Source organism: Pseudonaja textilis, chromosome 18, assembly GCF_049901715.1.
Source record: "Pseudonaja textilis isolate UNSWEBS1 chromosome 18, rPseTex1.2, whole genome shotgun sequence".
Taxonomy (NCBI): domain Eukaryota; kingdom Metazoa; phylum Chordata; class Lepidosauria; order Squamata; family Elapidae; genus Pseudonaja; species Pseudonaja textilis.
Window position 1 is genome coordinate 4,242,206 of NC_142007.1, and position 24,757 is coordinate 4,266,962.

A 24,757-nucleotide genomic window follows, 5' to 3' on the forward strand; every position below is an offset into this window, starting at 1 on the left:
GGGGTGTTTGCAGGAGACAATTTGTTCGTTTAATTAGTGTGAAGATTTGTTCGTGACTCACAGAGACTCCTTGCCAAGTATTTTCTGGTACAGTGTTGCGCTTGGAAGCTATCGGCCTGGCAACTCTCCAAGCCTGATAAGATCTGTGTCTGCAATTCACCCTTGAAAGACTTTTTTACAGGGACTTTGCTGGATGTGAATGAGAGGAATTCACACCGGCCTAATAACAAGGGGGTTTTGTCGGGAGAAGGAGTCTGCCTTGTGATTTTTGGGAAGCCTAGGTCAGAACAATTGGGCAGAGTTATGCCAGGAAGAGGATTTAAGCGAGGAAACAAAGAGCCGTTCTCCTGGTACGCATAATGCAGAATTGTGTTAATAAACCAGGCAGGAAACAGTGCCTTACCTGTGTCAGGTGAGAAGGCTTCAACCCAGAGAAGCTCTCCGATCCAGAAAGGGAGGAATCTGCATGGCGGAACTGAGCGGTTTTAAGGCAATATAACCACTCTTGGTAATCTTCGTAGCTGGAGCAAATCACCCGGATGGAGTTGATTAGCCGACCTAGGAATAAATAGAGATCACGTCTAGTCCCTAACCAAACGGAGGGTTTTTTTTTGATCCTGATCTTTGAACAGGAAGCGATCCTTCAGAGAATCTTCCCCACCCGTCGTCTCTTTTTAAGGGAGGAGATGTCCGTGGCTGGATTCTCTGTGACAGGACATGTTAAGGTAATGAAGATTTAAGAGCTGACCAGGTGCTGTAGGGGTGTAAGCCAAGATGATGAACTGGGGAATGAATTAGCTGGATACTGCTTTAAGAAGCTGTCTATATAGGGGTGGCCATGAGAGGGCTTCTCTCTCTCTCTCTCTCTCTCCTCCTGTTCTATCTCCATTGTTCTCCATGCAGAGTTAAGAAGATTGATTGCGTGTCAGGTATTTGCCTACCACTTATATGTATGTATACAACCACTGTTAAAAGGCAACACCTGTTTGCTGTGTTTAGCGGCCTTCCCAGCTGGATTCCGACAAGAAAAGTCAATAAGGGATTTGCTTTAATGACCCCGTGATTCACTTAGTGACTGCAACAACCATGGCGAAAACAAGGGTAGTAAAACTGTGCCTTATTTTTAACCATCTCCATGGAAAGTGTGATCCCAAATGTCCTGTAGTCTTTTCTTCTTGATAACACACACACACACACACACACTCACACACACACAAACAAGCCCCAAAGTTTACACGTAAGTAAGGGACCTACCTTCTATTAAAAATGCAGTCTTCTGGTTTTCCTCAAATTGTACTTGGATGGCATTCAAAGGCAATTCACCCTGTTTGTAGAGGGGGAAAAAAAAAATTCAGACATCATTTAAAATACCAAAACCCCACCCAGATGGATTTTACACGATTCTTCCTTGTCCAAGTGTAAACAAACACACTCAACTTTTCAAGCTAAAATCAAATCCCATTTTGCAGCCTGATTAAACAAGTATTGGACTTATCATATTAACCGAGCTGGAAGCAGAGGTGGTCTTCAGATGGTTCTGACCGGGTAGCGGAAATTTTGAGTCGTTCAGAGAACCGGCCAATCCCACCTCTGACTGGCCCTGCCAACCCCATCTATTCTCTGCCTCCCAGCTGATCGGCTGGTTCTTCTTTGGTTGCCCTGCCCAGGAGAACGGAGCTGGAAAGCAGGTTAGTGGGGTGGGGAAGGAATGGGAATTGCGAAGTATCCTTCCCCTGCCACGCCCACCAAGCCATGTCCACCAAGCCACGCCCACAGAACCGGTACTGATGAAGCTCCCACAACATCCAAAGGCAACCTCTGTTCCATGGGTTGATTGTTCTCCCTGTCAGAAAATTCCTCTTTATTTTCAGGTTAAATCCCTCCTTGTTCAGTTTCCATCCATTATTCCTTGTCTGGCCTTCAGGTGCTTTGGAGAATAGCTTGACCCCCTTCCTCCTCTCTGTGGCAGCCCCTCAAATATTGGAAGGCTGCTCTCCTGTCTCCCCTGGTCCTTCTCTTCCCTAGTCTAGCCAGGCCAATCAGTTCTAGACTGCAAAAGTGATTAAAAAAAAGTTGGCCTGACAAACTTCCTAACTTAACAGAAGCCAGATGGCGAACATACAGATAGTTCTCAACTTACAACCATTTGTTTAATGACGTTCAACGGGGCTGAAAAAAAGTGATGTGGGACCGTTTTTCTCACTTATGACCCAGCATTGCCTCCCCCTTAGGGTCACGTGATCAAAATTTGGATGCTTGGCAACTGGCATGTACTGTACTTACGACACCCGCTGTGTCCCGGGGATCCCCTTTTGCGACCGTCTGACCAATGGAGGGGGGAAGCCTCATTCACTTAACAACCACATTACTAACTCAACGACCATGGCTATAAAGGTCATAAAAAGGGGGCAATAGTTGCCTAGCTTGCCTAGCAGTGGGAGTTTTAGGTCGTAGGTTGAGGATCACCTGTTTAGCGACTGTTCAGAATTACAAAAAGAGAGAGAGAGAAGTTGCTCCCAATCAGCCCTCATGTTTACAAATATTACAACATCCCCATGAGTTACACAATCAAAATTCGGGTGCTTAGTAGCCAGCATTTGTTATTTACAACTGGTTGTAGGTTCCTGGATTCGTGTGATCCCCATATCGCTTTGCTTAGCAGTGGGAATTCTGTCCCCGGATATGGCCGTAAGCTGAGGACTAAATAAAACGGTACATCCACCGGAGGGATTTGGGCAGGATCTAAAGAAAAAAACTCACGTTGTGACGTTTTCTTCCACGACCCTCTTTTGTTTTTAAGTTAAAAACCGGTCACTCTCAAAAAAGTGCTCTGCAGAGATTCTTGTTTTTCCTTTTTTTTCTTTTTTTTTATGATTGTTGACTTAAAATCCTTGTGTTTGAAGTCAACCCTTTTAGAGTTAAGGCTCCGGTTTGAAAAAAAAAAAATTCCATGACCTAAAGGACTTTATACCTGCAGGAGTTTACCAATCACAAAATCCTTTCAAAAGTCACCGAGGCTGTTTTCCCCTTCTCCAGCAATTTGCAGAGGGGTTGAGGCTGATTTTCAGGTGTGTGTGTGTGTGTGTGTGTAAGAGAGAGAGAGATATATATATTTTCAGTTAGAAGGAGCAAAGTTCTCTTCTGCTCCCCCAAAACTGAACAAATTGTGTATGTGCAGAAGGCTGAAGAAGGGTTAATACAAGAGAAGAATCAAAAGAAGAGGGGCCCAACTTTAAGGAATAGAATAGAATAGAATAGAATAGAACAAGAAAGAATAGAATAGAATGAGAAAGAATAGAATAGAATAAGAATAGAATAAGATTGAATGAGAAAGAATAGAATAGAAGAATAGAATAGAATAGAATAAGAATAGAATAGAATAGAATGAGAAAGAATAGAATAGAATAAGAATAGAATAAGATAGAATAGAATAGAATAGAATAGAATAGAATAGAATAGAATAGAATAGAACCACTGCGCCACCGCGGCTACCAGAGGCCAAATGTCCTTTGAAAAAGCCCCTATTCAGCCAGCTCTCGCCAACAGCTGGCTCCTAGCGCATACTCCTCAACCCCCTGCCAAAGCCACAGGCGGTTTTTCTGCAACACATGTTGGCCGACCCACACTCCTGTGCCTATTTTTAAAAGGCATCCCAAAACCGTCGCGGGGCAGAGTTGCTTCTGCGTCCTTGTGGCAGAATCAGAGTCACGGGGCTGGTCGGGAGAAAGAAACTCACAGGTCCCGGGGTGGGGTGTGTGTGGAGATGTTCTGATTGTCAGATCCAAAGCCGCCCCCCCTTCTCCCTTTGGGGAATTTTAAAACGTCCTCTACAGACATCCATTTTAAAGGACAAGCACTGGATTGCTTCTACCTTAGACAACAAGAGCTCGCCTCCCACATCTGGGATGAGTCCAAATAGCGCCAGCGAAGCAGCAGGGAAGGAAAGCAAAACTGGCCCGCTTTTTCCACCAGGGCTAAGGAAGTGGCCATGTTCCTCACCCCGCCCCACAATTATCCATTGCCTCCTCAGAGATGCCTGCCTCGGTTCTGCCAGGATGCTGGGGGTTGCGGGTGGGTGGGCTGCTGAGTCACCCAAAGGCCCCACTTGCAACCTTGCAACTCTTAAAATAGGTTGGCTGGCTCCGTGAGAACTCGGCTACCGTACGGGCTTGGCCGTCTTGCGCCACCGCTCAAGGAATGTGGCTGCACCACCCTTGCTGACGGCGGCCGTAACCACAACTATTCAGACACCCGTCGGCTTTCTTAGGAGAACGAAAGCCGGGTGCTCCTTTTATTTTTCTCTTCCCCCACACACCTTTTTTTTCTTTTTAAAGGGACAGGGTGCTCCAGCCTCCTGCATCCCTTGGAGATCCTTTGTACCCCCTTGCCAGGGCACCCCGTGCCCGCTGGAGGAAGTGGCTGAGATGGGATCAGTGCAACAACGCTCCTGAAATTACGCGAGGCGAGGCAGAAAATGAAATAAGCCAGAACAAGCCGGTTTAGATTTCATCGCTTGTTATAGAGTACAAAAGTCCAAGTGAACTTTTGAAGGTTTATCTCTGCAACCTGCAATCTCATCTGCTTTTTTGTCTTATATGAGGGGGTAGAGCTGGAAAAACCTCCATAGGGGTATAGGACGAGAAGCAATGGGGTGGAAACTCATGAGGGAGAAAAGCAACTTAGAACTAAGGAGGAATTTCCTGACAGTGAGAACAATGGGTATGTCTAGTTTGATGAAAAGAAGAACTAGGGGAGACATGTTAGCAGTCTTCCGATGTCTCAGGGGCTGCCCCAAAGAAGAGGGAGTCAAGCTATTCTCCAAAGCACCTGAGAAGGCAGGACAGGAAGCAATAAATGGATGGAAACTAATCAAGGAGAGGAGCAATTTAGAACTAAGGAGGAATTTCCTGACAGTGAGAACAATTAACCAGTGGAACAACTTGTCTCCAGAGGTTATAAATGCTCCAACCCTGGAAGTTTTTAAGCAGAGATTGGATTCCTATTCCTATTCTATACTATTCTTTTTTTTTTTTTATATAAATTTTTATTATTTTTTTAACATAAAAAACACAACAACAAAACATAAAAGTATCAGCTCCCCCATATTTTTGTACACACCGTAAGTCGGTTGGTCCATCGGTTTTGTGCATTCACCTCATAGTCACAATTACAGTTACTTTATATAATACTCTTATCAATACAAATTTATAAATCCTAGTATCTCTATTAAAGAGAAAAAAAAAAAAAATTTGACTAAACTTTTATTCGGTCATGCCTTTATGAGATAACTATATTTTAAATATTTTATTCTAAAACAAATCTTATAATCATACCAATTCTATCCCAAATATGAAAAAAGAAAGAAACAAAGAAAACTATTATATAAATATAGTATCAAAAACCAATAAAAGGAAAGGGAAAATAAAGTCATTATTATTCCTTATTATCTAACTTTTATATTTTAATATTTCATCATTCAACCATTGATAGAAAAGATCCCAAACTAAATAAAATTGTTTATCTTCTTGCTCTCTAATTTCAAAAGTCAATCTACTCATCTCAGCACATTCCAAAATTTTCTTTACAACTTCTTCTTGCAATGGAATTTTCTCATTTTTCCAATTTTTGCAAATACAATCCTAGCAGCAGTCAATACATTTACAATCAAATATTTCAACTCTTTACTATAAGTATCTGGTAGTATTCCCAATAGAAAAACTCCGGTTTCAAGTCTATATGCTTCTTTGTCATTTTTTCCAGCCACATGTGGATTTTAGTCCAATATTTTCTAGCATCCTCACAAGTCCACCACATGTGATAGTATGAACCAGGTTTCTGATGACATTTCCAGCATTTTTCGGATTTGTTCTTAAACATTCTTGCTATCCTTGTCGGGGAAAATGCCACCTGTAAAACATCTTATACAAGTTTTCTTTATAGGCTGTAGACATTGTCATTTTATAATTTTGCGACCATAATTTCTGCCATTTCTCTAAATCAATCCCATATCCAAAATTCCTCCCCACGCAATCATAGTTTCTTTAACTTGTTCTTCCTCAAGCTTAATTTGCAATAAATAACCATACAATTTTTTAATCACCTTTTCATCAGTACCCATCAAAATCTTATCCAAGTCAGTTTGCTTATCATAAAATCCCTCTGCTTTGGAATCCTCATAGTACTTTGAATATATTTGCAAATATGAAAACCAATTCATCCGTATACCTTGTTCTTCCAATTTTTGCATCGATTTAAGTTCACCCTTTTCATCTAATAATTCCCCATAGTTAACTGTTTGTTCCTTTTTATAGATTATAGGATAAGAAAACGCTTCTATCGTCGATAACCAAACTGGAATTTTCAAATAACACTGTTTTTTATCTTCTCCCAATTCAACCACAGAGACTCCCGTATATAATGCCTTCTAAAATACCCCTGTGTTTTAGTTCCCTTGTACCATAAAAAAGCATGCCAGCCCAACAACAAATCATGACCTTCTAATGTCAACAATCTGGTTTTCCTTAATGTTATCCATTCTTTAACCCACGTCAAGTTTGCAGCTTGGTAGTACAACTCCCAATTAGGCAGTCCAAACCTCCTCTAAATCTAGCATCCTGTAAAAGCTTTAACTTTATTCTTGCTTTCTTACCTTGCCATATATACTTCAAAACAATTTTATTTAAATCCTCAAAATATTCTTTTCCAAGCCTAATTGGTATTGTTTGAAACAAAAATAAGACTCTGGGTAAAATGTTCATCTTAATTGTTGAAATCCTTCCTATTAATGACAATTGTAAGTTCTCCCATTTTTTCAAGTCTTGAGCTATCTGTTGTTTAAGTTTAATATAATTATTCTCCTTCAATGTACTACATCTTGATGTCAAATATATCCCCAGATACTTAACCTTGTTTGTAACTTGAATTTTTAACAGTTCTGCCAACTCTTCCCTTTGTTTCAGCAACATATTCTTTGACAAAATCTTTGTTTTATCTCTATTTATTTTCAAACCAGCCACCTCCCCATAGACCTCTATCTTTTCCAACAGTTTCGAGGCTGTTTCTATAGGGTCTTCCAAGATAAAGACTAGGTCATCTGCAAAGGCTTGTAGTTTAAATTCTTCCTTTTTAATTTTCATTCCTTTTATAGTTTTATCTTCTCTGATATTTCTATTCAACACTTCCAAAGTCAATACAAATATCAAGGGAGAAAGAGGACAACCTTGTCTTGTGCCTTTTCTTATATTAATAGGATCTGTAAATTCTCCCTCCATCATTACCTTAGCTGTTTGTTCATTATAAATTGCTTCTATTGCCTGAATAAATCTTCTAGCAAAGCCCATCTGTTCCATTAAAAGTAACATAAATCTCCAATTCACGTTATCAAATGCCTTTTGAGCATCTAAAAATATCAAAGCCATTTGCTTTTCAGGATGTGCCTCATAGTATTCCAGGGTGTCCAGAATTACTCTCATATTGTCTCTGATTTGTCGCTTTGGCAAAAACCCATTTTGGTCTGGGTGAATAAAATTATTCAAGTACTTTTTAAGTCTTTCTGCTAATATTGAAGCAAAAATTTTATAATCTGCATTTAGTAAAGAATTCCTATTCTATACTATTCTGTTCCATTCTCTTCTCTTTCTCCTATTCTGTTCTGTTCTGTTCTATTCTATTCTGAATTCTATATATACTTTTATCAACCCAAATGACCTCACGAGAAAAAGAAAACGCCAGCAAGGAATTTGTCTTACCTTGAAGTAGAGGCCGTTGCGTTCTTCAGATACAATAACCAGCGTGGAAGGATAAAGCACCAACAGGCGATGATGTTGTTCCTGTTGGTACCCAAGAAGACCGTATTACATATAAAAAAGAGATACACCATCTGCATACCTATTACTTGGTGAAACTTTATGCAAAAAGAAGCAAAAAATGGGATTATTTACACTTGGGTATGCATAGCACTAGCCAGATTTTTAGACTGGGTTTGGCATTTTGGTCTAACTATCATGTCCTTCCAAAGGACCTAGGATAGGCAGATGTTGATTAAAAAGAAGAATATTATTATTACTATTGGCTGCACAATCATCTAGATTAGAAGATGTTTTGACTGGATTTGTTTATTTATGGATTTATGATTGTTATTATTTTCTTGTTCAGTGAAAACTACAGAAATATTAGACTACTAGCTCGACACCCATGCTCTGCTATTAAACTATGTGGTCGGGCTTAGTTTTTGGGGAGGAAATATAGATAGATAGATAGATAGATAGATAGATAGATAGGGATGGGATGGGATGGGATAGGATAGGATAGGATAGGATAGGATAGAATGCAAAATAAAATTTGGATAGGATAGAAATCAGAATAGAATAGGAATAGGAATTGAATGCAAAATAAAATTAGGATAGGATAGAGATCAGAATAGACTAGACAATGGACTAGACTAGAATAGGAATAGGAAAAGAAGAGGAATAGAAATAGAATTAAATAGAATTAAAATTAGGTTACGATAGGATAGGATAGGATAGAAATCAGAATAGAAATAGGACAGAGCTATAGATACCTCAACTATTGTTTTTGTCCCAAAAGAAAACGGCATTTCCGTTCCTCCCCCTTGAGATTAATTCATTCCCTCCCAGGATGACCCCACCCCCACCCCCGCACTCCCCCCCCTCCTCCTATCAAGGATGCTGCACCTGGAAAGGTAAATGCTGCAACTTGACTTTGGAGACGCAAAGGATGTCGCCCAGGGACTTGCGCTGGGTGCCCTTCCACTCCTGCACGTGGGCGTTTTGCATCGACCACCGCAGCTGTTCCTTGCCCAGCAAGCCCTGAGTCCAGGCTCTCTAAAAGACAAGGCAGAGGGGGGCGGGGGTGGGGGAGAGAGCAAACCTCGTTCATCACAGCATCCATCCCATCGCTTCCCTCCTCCGCTTAGGCTTAGGCTAACTTTACCGTCACTTTGGACGGACCCGTACACTCATCGGCCAACGAGAAAACCGAAATTTTCGTGGCACGCAGCTCTCCAAGGGCCTCTACCCCCAGGGTGCCCGCCGGTGGATAAAGGCTGCCGGAAAAACCGGCCGTGCCAGTTTCCACCTCCAGCTGAACTTTTGGCAAAGGGATAGAAGGGCCTTCCCTTGCATGGCATCCACTGAGCGCTCTCTCCAACTTTCCCATCGATTTCTTCCTTCCTTCCTCTCCTTCCCTTCTATCCCCCTTCCCTCCCTTACTTCTTCCCTTCCTTCCTCCTTCCCTCCCTCCCCATCCTTCTTTCATTTCTTCTTCCTCCCTCCCTCCCTAACTCCTTCCTTCTTTCTGTCCTCCTTCCTCCCTATCTTCCTCTCTTCTCCTTCTTCCCTTCCCTCCTTCCTCCTTTCCCCTTTCTGTCTTTTCTTTCTTCTTCCTCCCTCCCTCTCTCCCTAACGCCTTCCTTCTTTCTGCCTTCCTTCCCTCCCTCTCTTCTCCTTCCCTTCCTTCCTTCCCGCTTTCCATCTTTTCTTCTTCCTCCCTCCCTGTCTCCCTAACGCCTTCCTTCTTTCTGCCCTCCTTCCCTCCCTCTCTTCACCTTCTTCCCTTCCTCATTTCCTCCCTCTTTCCCTTCCTTCTTCTCTCCTTTCTCATTCTTCCTCCCTTCCTCCCTCTCTCCCTTCTTCCCTTATATCCTTCTTCCCCTCTCCCTCCTTCCCTCCCTCCCTCTCTTCTCTTTTCCCCTTCCTCCTCTCTTTCTCTTCCTTTTCCTTCCCTTCTCACTCTTCCTCCCTCCCTCTCTCCCTTCTTCCCTTATATCTTTCTTCCCCCTCCCTCCTTCCTTCCTTCCTTCCCTCCCTCTCTTCTCCTTTTCCCCTCCCTCCCTCTTTCTCTTCCTCTTCCTTCCCTTCTCACTCTTCCTCCCTCCCTCCCTCCCTCTTTAACCTAGATGGAGGGCGCACTGCCTGGCCCAACCATCCCATCTTGTGCAGAGCTCTGGCATCGGCGCCACCATTTGGCCTGGTCTCCCAGTCGCCTCGTCTAGATCTTCACCTGAGTCTCCAGGGTCAAATCTGGCCGTCCTCCACTCAAGTTGATCTGTTTGTCCAGGTAGTAGAGCCAGTGCTTCAGCTCTGCCTGGCTAGGGCAGTAGAGGGTCATCGGGGAGAGCAAGGGACCTTGGAGAGCAAGAGAGGGAGGTGTTGAGTTCATTTGCACAGTTTTTACACAGTTTTTCATTTGTGAGTTTTTACACAGTTGATTTTTTGTGTGTGTGCAAAGGAACAAACTGACTAGGAGCACATCCCGATAGCTGGAAAGGAAAATGAATTATCCTTAGGAATTATCCACAGGAAGGGAGTCCTTGTCCGTGCAACCAGAAGACAAACACGACCAAAACTTTTCATCTTATCAATTTACTCGATACCCGTGCTTCGATACGAAACTATGTAATTGGGTTTAGTTTTGGGGGGGGGGGGAAAATAAGGGGGGAAAAAATTCTGCCTCTGCCTACTAGCATCCGTCGGTATCCATCTGGCTAGTGTCCTGTCAGTGTGTGAGAGAGTTGAGGGCTGTTTGGAAAAAGAGCTGGATCACCTCTTGGTCCCCTTACCCAGCTCCAATGGTAAACAGAGAAACTCTGCTTAGTGGCGTGCACGCCGATCCCCGTCCAAACCTCAGCTCAGACCTGAATCATTTCCTGCCTTGCCCTCTTAACCAAACAAATTACGGGCCATAACCGGTGCTGCTTGGACGCCAGGATAAGCCCAGACCCGCCACAAGCCGTCATAACAAGCCATTATCGCCAGAATGAGTACTTTGGCCTGGCATTGCCCCTTGGTGTTTGAAGACAAACAAGAGAATAATTAAACGCCTTCCCTGTTCTGCAACTCCCCCCCCCCTGCACACATATTGTGCCAATTTGGGGAAACTGAGGCAGAGAACAGGGGGGAGGGTGAGATATATTTCCCACTCATTGACCGTTAGAGGCACCCACAAATGGTCACTTTGTCATAACAGGACAACATAGCATCCTTCTGTTTATTTTTCTGGTGAAGCTGTCAGGCCCTTTCCTTAGCAACCCCGTTCAATCCGTCTTTAATTTCCAGGAGAGAAAAACAACCACCCTTATCAAACTACACCCTGATAAATATCATAGTAGTCATTCAGTTTATAAAGGAGGAAGAGGACTAGTAAAGACCAGAGCAGTCTGCCTGTGTTAGCACAACAACGGATTCAGTCCTACCAGGGAGCAAATTGCATTTCAAAGTTGTAGTACTCGCTATTTTATTCATTATAATACTATTAAGGGAAAGTGTTGGTTCAGTTTGTGCAGCCCTAACTCTGCTGTCTTTTAGACTTTAAAAAAACTGGAGGGAAAACATTTAAAAACTTTGAAAGGTTGTCGATTTGCAGTTTTACTACTGCCTTTTTGGTGTAGGTTTTCAACCCTCTTTGGAAGCTGTTTTGAGTTTACTTGTGAATGGGCAATGCTAATAGAATTTATAAAATCCACCAGGTGGGGAAAAAAAATACAGGTAAATCAAGCCAGGTTGTGGTTTTGTTGTTTTTTTTTACCAGTTCTAGAAGGAATTTTGAAATTGACAAGCCCCAGTGTGAAATTGACTAGAGAACGGGCATCTTCTTCCCATCTAAACAAAGTGCAGAGCCGATTCAGAATTTAGTTACCTTTTTCCCATAAAAGTTTCTCCCACAAGTCTGAGACTGTTTCCAAACATGCTATTTATATGACAACTGAATTCAAGAGCTCCATTCTTCTTTCCAAGAAAGAGTTCTGGACCCAATACATCTTTGAGCGACTGCTTGCAACTCTGCAGTTATTTTAGTCTGTCAAATTCCCCTCTTTTTTCTCTCTCTCTCTCTCTGCTTCGCCTTGTTCTGAATCATGATCCTTAGCAGAAACTGTTTCCTGGGAGAATAAGACTGGTTCCTTAGTCATGCTGAGATCAGTGTTTCTGCTGCCGCTATGAATAATAGTTTAAAGGGCGTGACGTAGAAAAAGATTGTGGATTCTCTTGAACACCTACGAATGTGCTCGCCTATGCGCTCAGCCTACGTGCTTCTGGACTAGATGAAAACTAAAGCAACAGATTACGCTCAAATATTTTGGGACCCGACATGGAAACCAAGTCCTATGAGGAGTGGGTTGAAGAACCCAGGCGAGGTTAGAAGCAGAAGAGAAGGTTGCAAGAGGCATGATAGCTTGTCTTCAAATATTCGGACAGTGAGGAGGTTGGGGAGGAACATGTGCCAGTCCTGGAGTTTGGGGAAGATTCTGACAAGTCCTCTAGAGTGTTGGAGGCAGAGGTGAGGCCAGGGCCTTCTGACATCAGCTGCCTTCAGAGTCGGACATCAGTGGGGCAGAAGAGCAGCTGGAGCCTGTTCCCAGTGTGCGCCTACACAGAGCTGCCAGAAGAAGGAAACAGCTAAGGAACAAGGGTCGACTTGGGAGTAAAGCCACAGGTGGACAATGAATAGCCCTTTCCAAAGGGAATAAAAGAGGAGCGAAAGAGGAGTGGGGTTTTGAAGGAGACAATTGGTTTATTAGGGTGCAGATCTGTTCCTGCATTCTTGCCAAATATTGTCTGCTACACTGTGGCATCTGAAAGATATCAGCCTGGCAATTCTCCAAGCCTGATAAAGGTCTGCAATTGTGGAAAATCTTGAAAGACTGTTGACCAGGACTTTGCTGGAGAGGAATTTACTGTAAACTAAATAAAAGGGGTTTATCGAGATGAGGAATGGGCTTCGTTCTGTTGGGGAAAGCCTAGGCCAGAACAGGCTGTGGACGGCTTGCGAAGGATTCAGACTTATTCTGTCCTGACCTGTAACTTGTCCTCACCTGCAATTTGAAAAGCGTGGAGATCTTCCTGAATTCCGTTTTCGTTTTCAAGTTTGGTCAGCTGCAGTTCGGTCAGGGGTAGCAAACCCTGCAGGAGGATAAAAAGTCAGCAGTTGACCTCATCTCCATGGTCAAATTGTCTTTTATCAAGTTGATGAAGGCACTTTTCATTTTCTGGATAGCAAAAATACAGTTCACTGGCAACGAAAAGACCTCAGACTATAATCTCTAAGGATGGATCTGACTTTTGCCAAGAAGGTGTCCCAGAGGGGGACATTATTCAAAGTCTACTTGGTCTAAAATTGGTGGATTGGGAACCCACTTCCTACATGGAAAAGACGCAGCAAAGAGGCTATGGAAGTGTTCAGTTCTGACTTTCAAAAATACCCTTAAAAAGCATCAACAAACAGAAGCATTTCGTTCTGCAGCCTGTGTCACTGAAATGAATCACAAATGTGAAACTTCAGTCAGTTTCCTGAAAGGTAGAGGCCAAAAAGAGGGGATGATGAACCCAAAACTTATGGAAAAACAGGGTTGCTTTAAAGCGTCAGAGATTGTCTCACAAAGGTTTGGGATGGCTTGTTTGAGCAAATTATGGTCCACCATGACTTGCTTTGGGGCAGTGGTGGCTAACCTTTTTGGGCTCTTGTGCTAAAAGTTGGGCGCGTGCTTGCATGCTCGTGCTCACGTGCCAGCACCCAGAAGGCAATGCGCGCCCCCCATCCCCCCTGCGCATCGCAATTCCTACCCACCCACTCCCCGCCTCCCCTTACCTGCACTCGCCTCACAGCTGATTTTCAGCCAGTTTGAGGCCTTTTTCAGCCTCCCAGAGGCTTGAGGAAGGCTTCTGCAGGCTTCTGCAGGTTTGCAGGCCGAAAACTAGGCCCGTTTCGTCCACTTCCGGTATTTTTGGAAAAACAGGAAGTGATGAAACGGGGCTAGTTTTTGGCCTGAAAACTCTGCAGAAGCCTTCCTCAAGCCCCTGAGAGGCGAATAAAGGCCTCAAACCAGCCGAAAATCAGCTTTGAGGCGCGCTCATGCACAGTGAGGTAAATTTCCCTGCAGCTTGTGTGCCGGCACAAATGACTTTGCGTGCCACCTGTGGCACATGTGCCATAGGTTCGCCATCATGGCTTTGGGGTTTTCTAACGGGAAGCTTCCCATACTATGGTCAGAAACGCTAAGAATGGAAGCAGGAACCAGAGGTAGTGGTTGTTTCAAAATTATGGGTAACCAAATCCTCATTTACCTGATACTTGTGTCCGTTGGGGCCGAGTGCCTGAAAATAGAGGAACTCTTGAAAAAGCTCCAAATAGCAGTCATTGGCTTCCTGCCAAAGAAAAAAAGACATGGAGATCTTTTTTATTCATTTCAGTCAGTCTTCGGGATGCTGGCGCGCCGAATAAAGATGAAGAATTGAACGCTATGAAAAGCAGAAGAAACCAATGGGTCGCAAACGCACCGACCCAGAGGCCTTCAGAAGCTTCGGGCATCTGACATGGCATGGGGGAATCTCACCTGGCAGTGCTGAAACTTAAATTTGAGTTTGGAATAGTGGATTATTTTTCCCAGATTCCGCACCACCGTCTTCCTCCGTCCTTTCTTGAATAGGCTGGAGAAGCGCTGGTCAAAGTTTTCCTTTTCGTTCTCCTGGCTGGCAAAGTTCTGTACCAAAAATGAAAAACGCTCTTAGAAAAAGGAAAGAAGGAAGGAAGGAAGGGATGGATGGATGGATGGATGGATCAATGGATAGGAGAGATGTCAGGAAGGAAGGAGGGAAGGAAAGAGGGAGGGAGGAAAGAAAGATGGAAGGGAGGGAGGGATAAATGGAAGGAATGAATAGAGGGATAGATGATGGATGGGTGGAAGGGAGAGATGACAGAGAGGAAGGAAGCAAGGAAGGCAGGAGGATGGGAGGGAAGGAGGAAAGAAAGAAATGAATGATAATGGAAGAAAGGGAAGAATAGATGATGGAAGGAAGAGATAAATAGATAAATAGGGAGGAAGGGAGGGAGGAAGGAAGGAGATGGAGGTAAGGAAGGGATAGATGGAAGGAAGGAAGGTAGAAGTGATGGAGGGAGGGAAGGGAGAAATGAAATGAAGGAAGATTAGATAGATAGATAGATAGATAGATAGATAGATAGATAGATAGATAGATAGATAGATAGATAGATACACATGCACTCTCCTCCCTCCTTCCCTCCCTCCCTCTCCCTTTCTCTCTCTCTCTGTCTCTCTCTCTCTCTAAATATAATGTACTTCTTATCACCAGCATTACCAGGATAACCAAAGGTAAATAAAACCCAACTTTGCACAATTCCCGGGGCTAAAAACACCATTTCTTTATCAAAAGACCAAAAGACAGACATGCCTTCCCCAAAACCAGAAGCTCTGGCAAAACTCTTCCTGGCAGAAACTCCCTCTGTGGCTCTTCTCATCCTGCCCAGATTCACCGCCCCGAGGCAATTTTTCCCCAGATCAAAAAGTTGGCAACTCTAAATTCAGCCGAGATGCTGTTCCCCAAAGGTCAAATGCCATGGGAAAAGCATTCGTTGATGGATCTCTGTGCCAGCTGACGATTTTAAATTTGATTTTTTGTTTTTTAAATAACGGCATCTTTACCATTTGCCCAACCGTTCAGTTGTTGACTTCTCCATAATAGCTTTAATCTCTTCTATATGGCGATTAATCAGTCTCGCTCTCTTCATTTCACCCAAAATGAAAAGTTACCCGTCCAGGAAGAGTCAAAATCAGAACTTTCAAATGCCGACTGGCCAATTTTCCAAATTCGGCTGCTTTTAATAGTGGACAGTTTTGATTCCCTCTCCATAAACATCATTACAAGCCTATAAACTTCACCTATTTATTTATGCTTCTGTATCTCTGCAAAGACATTTTCTTCCAAACCTCTGTTGTTTTAATTTCCCCCCAATGCTTAATTCCTACATCAATATTACGCTCCAGATCAACATCGCTTGATATGAGCAAATTCTTTCTGAGTCTAAATTCTTTATTTCCTCATTAAGGTGTATCCTAATGTCCTGGCGCAAAGGAAAAAAAACAACACTTTTTTTTAAAGTTTTCGGAGATAAGATAGGCTGAAGGGAGGTTGACTAAAACATCAAGCCTGCTACATTCTCGGCCAAAAGTTTTTAAACCTCAGCCTTCCCGATTAAACGGTGAAGCCCTCCAACCCACGCAGGTCTTATCTCAGCTGGGAAAGTTGAAATCCCACGAAAAATGAAAAAATGTAATGATATCACTGGGACACTGAGTTCAGTTAATGGACTCTGGATCGCTGCCTATCTTGTTATAAGCCTTTCCATTGATCTGAGGCCCAGCACAAATGATCCAAGAGGATTAAGGGACTGGAGGCTAAAACATATAAAGAACGATTGCAGGAACTGGGTATGTCTAGTCTAATGAAAAGAAGGACTAGGGGAGACATGATAGCAGTGTTTCAATATCTCAGGGGCTGCCCCAAAGAAGAGGGAGTCAAGCTATTCTCCAAAGCACCTGAGGGCAGGACAAGAAGTCACGGGTGGAAACTCATCAAGGAGAGAAGCAACTTAGAACTAAGGAGGAATTTCCTGACAGTTAGAAAAATTAACCAGTGGAACAACTTGCCACCAGAAGTTGTGGATGCTCCATCACTGGAGGTTTTTAAGAAGAGATTGGACAACCATTTGTCTGAAATGGTATAGGGTTTCCTGCTTGAGCAGTGGGTGGACTAGAAGACCTCCAAGGGCCCTTCTAAGTCTGTTATTTTGTTAAGATACTTGTCCGCACTTCCCCAGCTGCAACCCATGTATTTAGTAAGATTCGGTCAATTTCTCTCTTTTTTTAAAAAATGCAGGCACAACTTGCATAGCCCTCAAGTCAAGACTCCCCAAAACAGCTGACCATTACTGCGTGAAAACACACATGTTGCCAAACAGAAATGATGCCTCCAGCAAAAGGGTGAGTTTTAATTCGGTTTGGCGCACAATGCTGCATATTAACCAGAGGTGGTAATTCAGCCGGTTCTGATTGGTTCTGGAGAACCGGTAGCGGAAATTTTGAATAGTTCAGAGGACCGGCAGATGCCACCTCTGACTGGCCCCGCCAACCCCATCTATTCTCTGCCTCCCATTGAATCCCAGCGGATTGGCTGGGTCTCCTTGGGTTGCCCTGCCCAGGAGAACGGAGCTGGAAAGCAGGTTCGTGGAGGGGAGGAGGGGAGGGGGATTTTAATACACGTAATAATCTTCTTGATGAATGTATCTTTTCTTTTTATGTACACTGAGAGCATTTGCACCAAAGACAAATTCCTTGTGTGTCCAATCACGCTTGTCCAATAAAGAATTCTATTACTATTCTATTTTATTCTTTTCCTTCTATTCTTTTCTCTTTTCTTTATTCTATTCTTTCTCTTCTCTTCTCTTCTCTTCTCTTCTCTTCTCTTCTCTTCTCTTGTCGCCAATAAAGAATTCTATCTATCTATCTTGCTTTCACGCATGTCCGCCACATATGATAATAAGTACCCGGGGTAATTGTGATCGTAACTCGAGGACTATCTGTACAGATCTATTTTTGGCTACTCATTGTCCTCTCCCTCACTCCTCCTCCTGCCCCCCCCTCCCCACTTTGATTCCAGGGAAACAGCCGTACCCAAAATAACCGAAAACAAAACCTCCCGTAATTAGCCAGGGAAGTGCCTCTCCCAGCTGTCTTCGCTCTTTTCCCATCACAAGGCCGACTCGTCCCAGGCGGGGGACTGAACAGGATCAGGTGGCAGGCTGAAAAAAAAAAAACCCACCATCTGGGCAGCATCCACAGGTCCAAATTCACACAAGCCCGTTTTGAGACACGGCAGATATTCAGGAGGAATTTCTTGACAGTCAGAACAATGAATCCGTGGAACAACCTGCCTCCAGAAGTTGTGAAGGCTTCAACACTGGGAGTTTTGAAAAAGATGTTGGATAACCCTTTGCCTGAAGTGGTGTAGGGTTTCCTGCCTAAGCAGGGGGTTGGACTAGAAGACCTCCAAGGTCTCTTCCGACTCTGTTATTCTATTCTATTCTAAATAGCATTTCATGAAACCGCAGGAAAAAGAGAGAAAGAGGAAAAAAAAAAAGGAAGAAAACCACAGCAATGAGAGGGTTGTTTTAAAAGCGCAGCCTGGCTTACAGGAAACATGTTGGCAAAGCGTGTCTGGCTACTGAACCTTAACCAAAGTCTGAATGCCACAAGGACAAGTTTTCAGGACGGAATTAGATTTTAGATGGCTGAAAGGAAGCAGATTTTGGAGCGTGACGGAGTTCCTCGTCTCTTCTACAACGCCGGAACTCGGATGCAAGTGGTTAAATACAGACTGATTTCATTGAAGAAGTTAAGTGCGAGAACCTGGCTGGTTTTGGGAAGCTTTGGGGCGAACTGGCTGCTAGTTTTATAGCCGGTTTGGTGAACTGGCAAATCCCATCGCCTGGCTGGCCATGCCCACCTTTTCCCTCCCAGGAGTTTCCACGTGGCCCGTTTTGGAAGCAGGTAAATGCAGGGCGCTTGTGGAGTCTCACGGAGGGCGAAAAACGGGCCTCCCAGAGGCTCCAGAGCCCAAGGGAGGCCGTTTTCACCCTCCCGGAGGCTCAAGGAAAGCCTCCGGAGCCCGGGAAGGGTGAAACTGCCCCTCCATGGCGCAGGAGGCCGACTAGGTCACGCCCACCATGGCCACGCCCACCCCGCAACTGGGCACAGAACCGGTTGCACCCCTGCCTCCGATGCTTCGAGACCCGTTGCAAACCCCGCTCCTTCCCTTCTCTAGCGCTCAATTTAGCACAGCAGGCTGTCTGTCGCTGAAACAGGATACGGTAGCGGAGGGAAGGTTTCGATATTGAACATTGCAAAGGGATCGTCTGCTTTTAGCCGCGGGCCGGTCCCTGCAAAAGCCGTGCAAAGTTTTCGAATGGCACAGAACGCTTCGTCGAGTTTCTCCCGTCTCCAACCGGCCACTCAAAAACTCAGCCCGCAGCCACCTTCCCTATTTTGGGTCCACTGAAACTGTTGTATGGGCAAGCGGTCAGCTTTCCCACGACATCGGTAAATTCCCATCTCGGTGGAGATAGAAGCTGCCAAAGCAGCCATTAATCTGTTTCCCCCAAAAGGATAATTAAACTGCAATCCAAGAGCAGAGATTAAGTTGAGTTCTACTGATCGGCTGCCACTGTTGGGGAAGATAAAGTGAAATTACAGCCGGCAAGTCACAACACAACGTGGGGAAAATATTGGGTCTTTCTCCAGATCGGGTAAAAAGAAATCCCTGAATGCAGAAAACCAGCCTATCAGGGTGGGATGACCCGGGGTGTGGCACAAAGGCAACACAGTCAAATGAGCCAGAAGAATCCCTTTAATACCCCCAACTTTGCCCCCAATGTCCAGGTTACCTTCGGCTGGAGAAAAAAACTCTCCCAAGAAGTCTTTAAGTGGAGAAAATTCAGTCCAAAAACAAAGTACATACATACAAACTGTAACTAAAAATCCACACAAACCATGCTGTGGTAATTAACTGGACAGGGCAGGAGAAGGAATTGCAGACTTGAAAGGCCACACAGTTGGGAAGACGCCAGGAACCCAGATAAGCCTCGACAATAACAGAAAACTCATGGCTTGCTTCTAACAAGTTGCTGTGCACAACCTCCATTTTTAAACACAGCTGCGGCTAATGAAGGGAATCAGGGCCCTTTCCTTCCCCGTAAGCCAGGCAACTCACGTTGCTCCCTTCTTCGTCCCTCCCTGCATGCCCTAGGATGAAGAGGGGGTGTGCCTGGGTTTTCCTCCGAATTCCCTCTGCCTTGTTCTACCTCTCCCCTGCTCTGCCCAGCCGGATTTTGCCCTTCCCCAGTTTCTTCCACAGCCAATGGAGCCACACTCCCACTCCCTGTCAGCTACTCGGCCGCCCCCTCAGAATCAGATTCCGACAGGGCGAAAAAGGAACTAGCTTTCTACCTGCAGAGATAGGAAGGGACATCCTGTATAAGAGCAATTCCTGCTTGCATTTTGGAATATTAGACCTGATCCTAATTTATTGCCGTTCCTAATATTACAATCTTGGATAAAAATTCCAGAGGGGGGAAAATGTATTTCCGTCCTGCCCTCTTGTCTGATTTTCCTTGCGCTTTCAAAAGCATCCCCCCCCCACCCCGCAAAGACCGGCAGGCGCCTCGACTTACGACCACAATTGAGCCACAACGTTGCTAAGTGAAACATCGTTGAATTTTGCTCCGTTTTACAACCTTTCTTGCCACTGTTGTGAAGTGAATCACTTGCAGTTGCTAAGTGAGTAACCTGGTCGTTAAACAAATCTGGCTCCCCCATCTGATTTGGCTTGCTGGGAGGTCACAAAAGGGGATCACATAATTCTGGGACAACGGTCATAAATATAAGTCAGTGACCAAGCGTCTTGATTTTTGCTCCCGTGACCGTGGGGATGCTGCAGTGGTCATAAGTGTGAGAAATGGCCATAAGTCACTTTTCCCGGTGCCATTTGCAACTTCAAATGGTCACTAAATGAGCTAATAATTTGAGGACGACCTACACAGGCCCAGCTTATCTCCATGACAGCAAAGTCACAAAAGTGTGGCAATAATATATTCCAATGCCTGGTGCTGTGTTCCTAGAATCCAAGGGTTGGAAGGTAACCTAGAGGTCATCAAGCCCAACCCTCTGGCTCAGTTCCGGCATCCAAATTAAAAGCGTGATGCGAGACCTGTGGACTTGCAAGGGAAGTCCTGATTGAAAGATCCCTGGTCTGACTTTCATCAATCGAAAATGCTTAGGATAGGGCGAGGATTACGCGCGACACTAAGCCGAGATTCATTTAGCGTCTGAAGCCAAACTTTCCATTTTAGTTTTTGAGTCGTTTTCATCTGCTTTTTATATTACTTTTAATTTGGGGCTTGGGAGCCGTCCCAAGTTTGTTACAAGATGGGCAGCGATATAAACGCTTTAAATAACCAAACACCAATTTTGGCTTCAGCCAGGGCTTTCCAAACTTTTAAAACAATCCTTCTTACTTCGCTGCACAAGAAAAACATATGCCTTCGTGTGTCATGACGGAAAGAAAAACCACTTTTATACAATTTGGGGAGAGGGGGGATTTTACCCAGATTTGGAAGGAAGGCCTGGGTTGAAATACTTGGCGGCTTAGCATGATAGGGGGAACCCAGCTGTTATTTGCACTTAGCAAATTGCTAAAAATAAGATTTTTCTTGACACCCTCCACCCCACAAGATGCTCAGGCAGTGGGAAATTGCTGTTCGTGGAACCTGTTCCCTAGGCTAGCCGCAGACACTAGAAACATTTCACCTTAAAAAAAGGTTTTTATTTCTAATTAAGGAAGATAAGACATGAATTATAATAGCAAGTGGCACTTTCTCCCGCTTGGTCACCCGCTTGGGCAGGGGGTTGGACTAGATGACCTACAAAGTCCCTTCCAATTCTGAATATCTGTTATCCTCTCCCTCTTTAAGCCTTGCATCGACCAATCAATGCCATACCAAGACACCATAGCAGCCTTCCAATATCTGAGGGGCTGCCACAGAGAGGAAGACAGGGGTCAAGCTATTTTCTAAAGCACCCGAAGGCCAGACAAGGAACAATGATGGAAACTGAACAAGGAGAGATTCAGCTATGGAAATAAGGAAGAATTTCCTGACGGTGAGAACAATCAACCAGCTTGTATTCAAAAGTTGTGGGAGCTCCATCACTGGAGGCTTTCAAGAAGAGACTGGGCTGCCACCTGTCAGAAATGGTGTAGGGTCTACTCGGGCAGGGGGGGGTTGGGCTAGATGACCTACAGGGTCCCTTTCCAACTCTGTTCATCTTCTCCATTCAACGTAGCATTTAGCAAGCTGCGTAATGCATTCGTGCCTCGCTCTGCGAATAACTCCAGATGTTGCTAGCTTGAAGGACCGTGGAAAGGAAGGCCTGGGAACCTTTTATTATTGTTATTTTTCCTCCTTTCCACTTTCTCTCACACCGCCCTTTTATACATCATCAAGGACAGCCGCATCTCCACCTCTAATTAGAGACACCCTTCCTTCTTCGAATGGCAACCAGGTTCCCAGGCTCTCGAGCAGGTAAAATTCAGCACAGACCTGCTTTGAGTTAATCCATGAAGCCACGTCACCTCATTAGCTCACTAAACCTGGTTGGGCAGGATTGAAACGCAATGGATTATATCTGCCTCGATCCAAAAATCCAAGCATCCAATTAAGGATGTGCCAAGGGAATGCTCGGTTTTGCATTTTGCGGCCGCCTACAAGTTTGAGGGTTTGCTGGAAAGAAATGGATTTTTTTTAAAATAATAATAATAATAATAACAACAAGCATCCCTTGGAGGTGTCTTTCTCCTTTAAACAATAGGCCTGCCCCAAAATTGAGCAGGGGCATGATACCCACACCTCAGCCGTCTTTCCATACGATCATGAAGTCAGCATGACTCATTCTGGAAACTCAAAAAAAAATAAAACGCACCAAAAAACCCCTCACGTGTCCTGAACTGAAACATTATTTTAGCCCGGAGTTTTATACGCCTGCAGAAGGGGAGGGAAACTTCTGACTCCTAGACAAACAGCAGCCCTGCGAGGTATGCCCTGGGGTACCTCAAAGGCCGTTTTTTTCAACAGTAATTTAACGCTATTAAAGATTTCCCGAGAGTGGCGGGGAGGAGAGAGACACAGAGAGAGAGGGAGGGAGAGACAGAGAGAGAGAGAGAGAGACAGACAGACTCATCAACCTCTGGAAGATGAAAGAACAGAGAGAAATATTGCAAGTTTTCCTTCAAATCAAAACTGACTCTGGGCAATTCCCACCCCAATATAGAAGATCAGGAAAGTGGGTAATTTTGCCCCATTTTCCTTGCCTTTTTTATCAAGCCAAGAACAAAAGAGGGATTTTCCGGTATCGGTTCCGTCAATTTATCCACTCGGCTCCCCGAAAGCTTTAATGATGGCAAAACATTCACACACTATAGCGGTATCTTACTCAAGAATTCACATCTATGACCTCACCTGCGGCTAAGAGGGGAGGAGTGTGTGGAAGCAGGCACCCCACGCTCTCGATACACCAATGCACCCCTGCAACTACAAATCCCATCCTCCCTCCCTGCCAAGGGGAATTGCGGCCCCCAAATTCCTGGCCTCTCTCTACCTGGGGTGCTTGGTGGGGGCTCAAACTTTGCAAACAATCCTCCCTCCCTGCACCAAAAGCAAGAAAAAACCGAGAATAACAGACTGTTGGTTTTTACAACCACATTTAACCGGGATTTGTAGTGAAGTCAGCTCATCCTATTTGTACACTGCTAGGCCTTTTTCTTTCCACCACATTCTCTCTGCCCCCCCACACCATTCTCAATATAAACGTTTTCCTTTTAAGTATGTTTATTTTACTATAAAAGGTAAAACACAAAACAAAACAAAAACAGTTTTATAAAAGACTGGAAACCGTTTGTGGACTTTCTACAAGCAAAATACAATAACAGATGGTTAACAGAGGGATTTGGTTACGATAATGTTTAGCTTAACCTGTTGACTGCTCTTCCATCTATCTATCTATCTATCTATCTATCTATCTATCTATCTATCTATCTATCTATCTATCTCTATTTATCTATCTGTCTATCATATATATCTCTATCATCTATCTATCATCTCCCTACCTACCTACCATCTCTCTCTCTTCTCTCTCTATCATCTATCATCTCCCAACCTACCATATCTATTTATCATCTCGCTCTTCTATCTATCTATCTCTATCTATCATCTATCTATTATCTACCTACCTACTTTATCTATTTATCTATCATATATATATCTCTATCATCTCCCTACCTAACTACCATCTCTCTCTCTTCTCTCTATCATCTATCATCTACCTACCTACCTACCTACTTATCATTTCTCTCTCTCCTGTCTCTCTCTGTGTGTGTTTGTGTGTGTAAAAGGCAAGGAGAATTTCTTGATTTTTCTTTTCTTTTTTTCCAGCATCCAGTCGGGGTGGATTCTATACGTTAAATTTATTCGGTATTTGGATCAATGGACACACTTTTCGCGTGCTTTTAGTTTGGTTTCCCTTCCGAAATCTGCTCTCTTGGCTGAGGCTGACCAGGTGCGGTTTGCAGAGACATGTTTGGCTTCGTTCATAGGAAGAAAGGTGAGGCAAGTTAAAAGTTAAACTCCAGGAAAGGAATGCGATGGCTTTGGAGTGACTGAGGGTTTAATCACTGGGAATTGGCGCCAGGCGAGGATGTCACCTTTGGACGGTCCATTGCATCATAAATGAAGATGACGGGGAAAATAATAATAATAATAACCAAAGGATAGGAAGGTGCTGTTTGTTGGGTGCTTTCCCTGATTATTTCTGATTCAGGGTGTGTGCAAGGCGGGATGGGATTGTGAAAAGAAATTGACTTTCTTTTCTTTTTTGTAATCCTCTCCAAGCTCTATGGCAATTCGAGAGAGCATAGTAAATTATATTCATATGAATGATGGTAGTTTATAAAGATTTAATAGGTATAAAGAGAAATATATACTCTTTCCCACAGCCAAAAAAAGGAAGATAGAGATGGTTAAATTAATTGCTTTATCCAAAAGAAATATTAATTCTGCTTTTAACTTGGACATGGCTCCTGATTTTTGTGCTTGTGATTGAAAGAAATAAGCTTTCTCATCTCTACCTACCTTACCAATCTATCATCTCGCTTATCTATCTATCTATCTATCTATCTCTTATCAATCAATCATCTACCTACCTACCTACCTTATCTATCTGTCTGTCTGTCTATCCAACCTCCATCCATTCCCCCTCCCCCCTATCTATCTCTATCCATCCATCCATCCATTTTGGATGCATTTTAGCCCATTTGAGGTACTTTGGTTCAAAAATTGTTACCCT

The 24,757-nt window shown here is 43.9% G+C and overlaps 1 protein-coding gene and 1 long non-coding RNA gene across 2 annotated transcripts in view; one reads left to right on the forward strand and one right to left on the reverse strand.

The window, feature by feature from the left end:
• The window catches only part of PLEKHN1 (pleckstrin homology domain containing N1), a 39,734-nt gene that overhangs the window by 8,742 nt on the left and 6,235 nt on the right, over window positions 1–24,757 (reverse strand). Inside the window, exons 3-10 of the mRNA XM_087914919.1 lie at window positions 14,348–14,494; window positions 14,079–14,159; window positions 12,830–12,917; window positions 10,021–10,145; window positions 8,694–8,843; window positions 7,749–7,829; window positions 1,255–1,324; window positions 404–558 (exon numbers count right to left, since the gene is read on the reverse strand). Coding sequence (XP_087771045.1) covers window positions 404–558; window positions 1,255–1,324; window positions 7,749–7,829; window positions 8,694–8,843; window positions 10,021–10,145; window positions 12,830–12,917; window positions 14,079–14,159; window positions 14,348–14,494 — 897 coding nt within the window. The remainder of the gene's footprint in view (window positions 1–403; window positions 559–1,254; window positions 1,325–7,748; window positions 7,830–8,693; window positions 8,844–10,020; window positions 10,146–12,829; window positions 12,918–14,078; window positions 14,160–14,347; window positions 14,495–24,757) is intronic.
• LOC148124470 (uncharacterized) lies at window positions 554–24,016 on the forward strand. The gene is made up of 3 exons (XR_015739837.1): window positions 554–725; window positions 16,686–16,789; window positions 23,848–24,016. It is a non-coding gene; the product is annotated as an uncharacterized LOC148124470 (long non-coding RNA).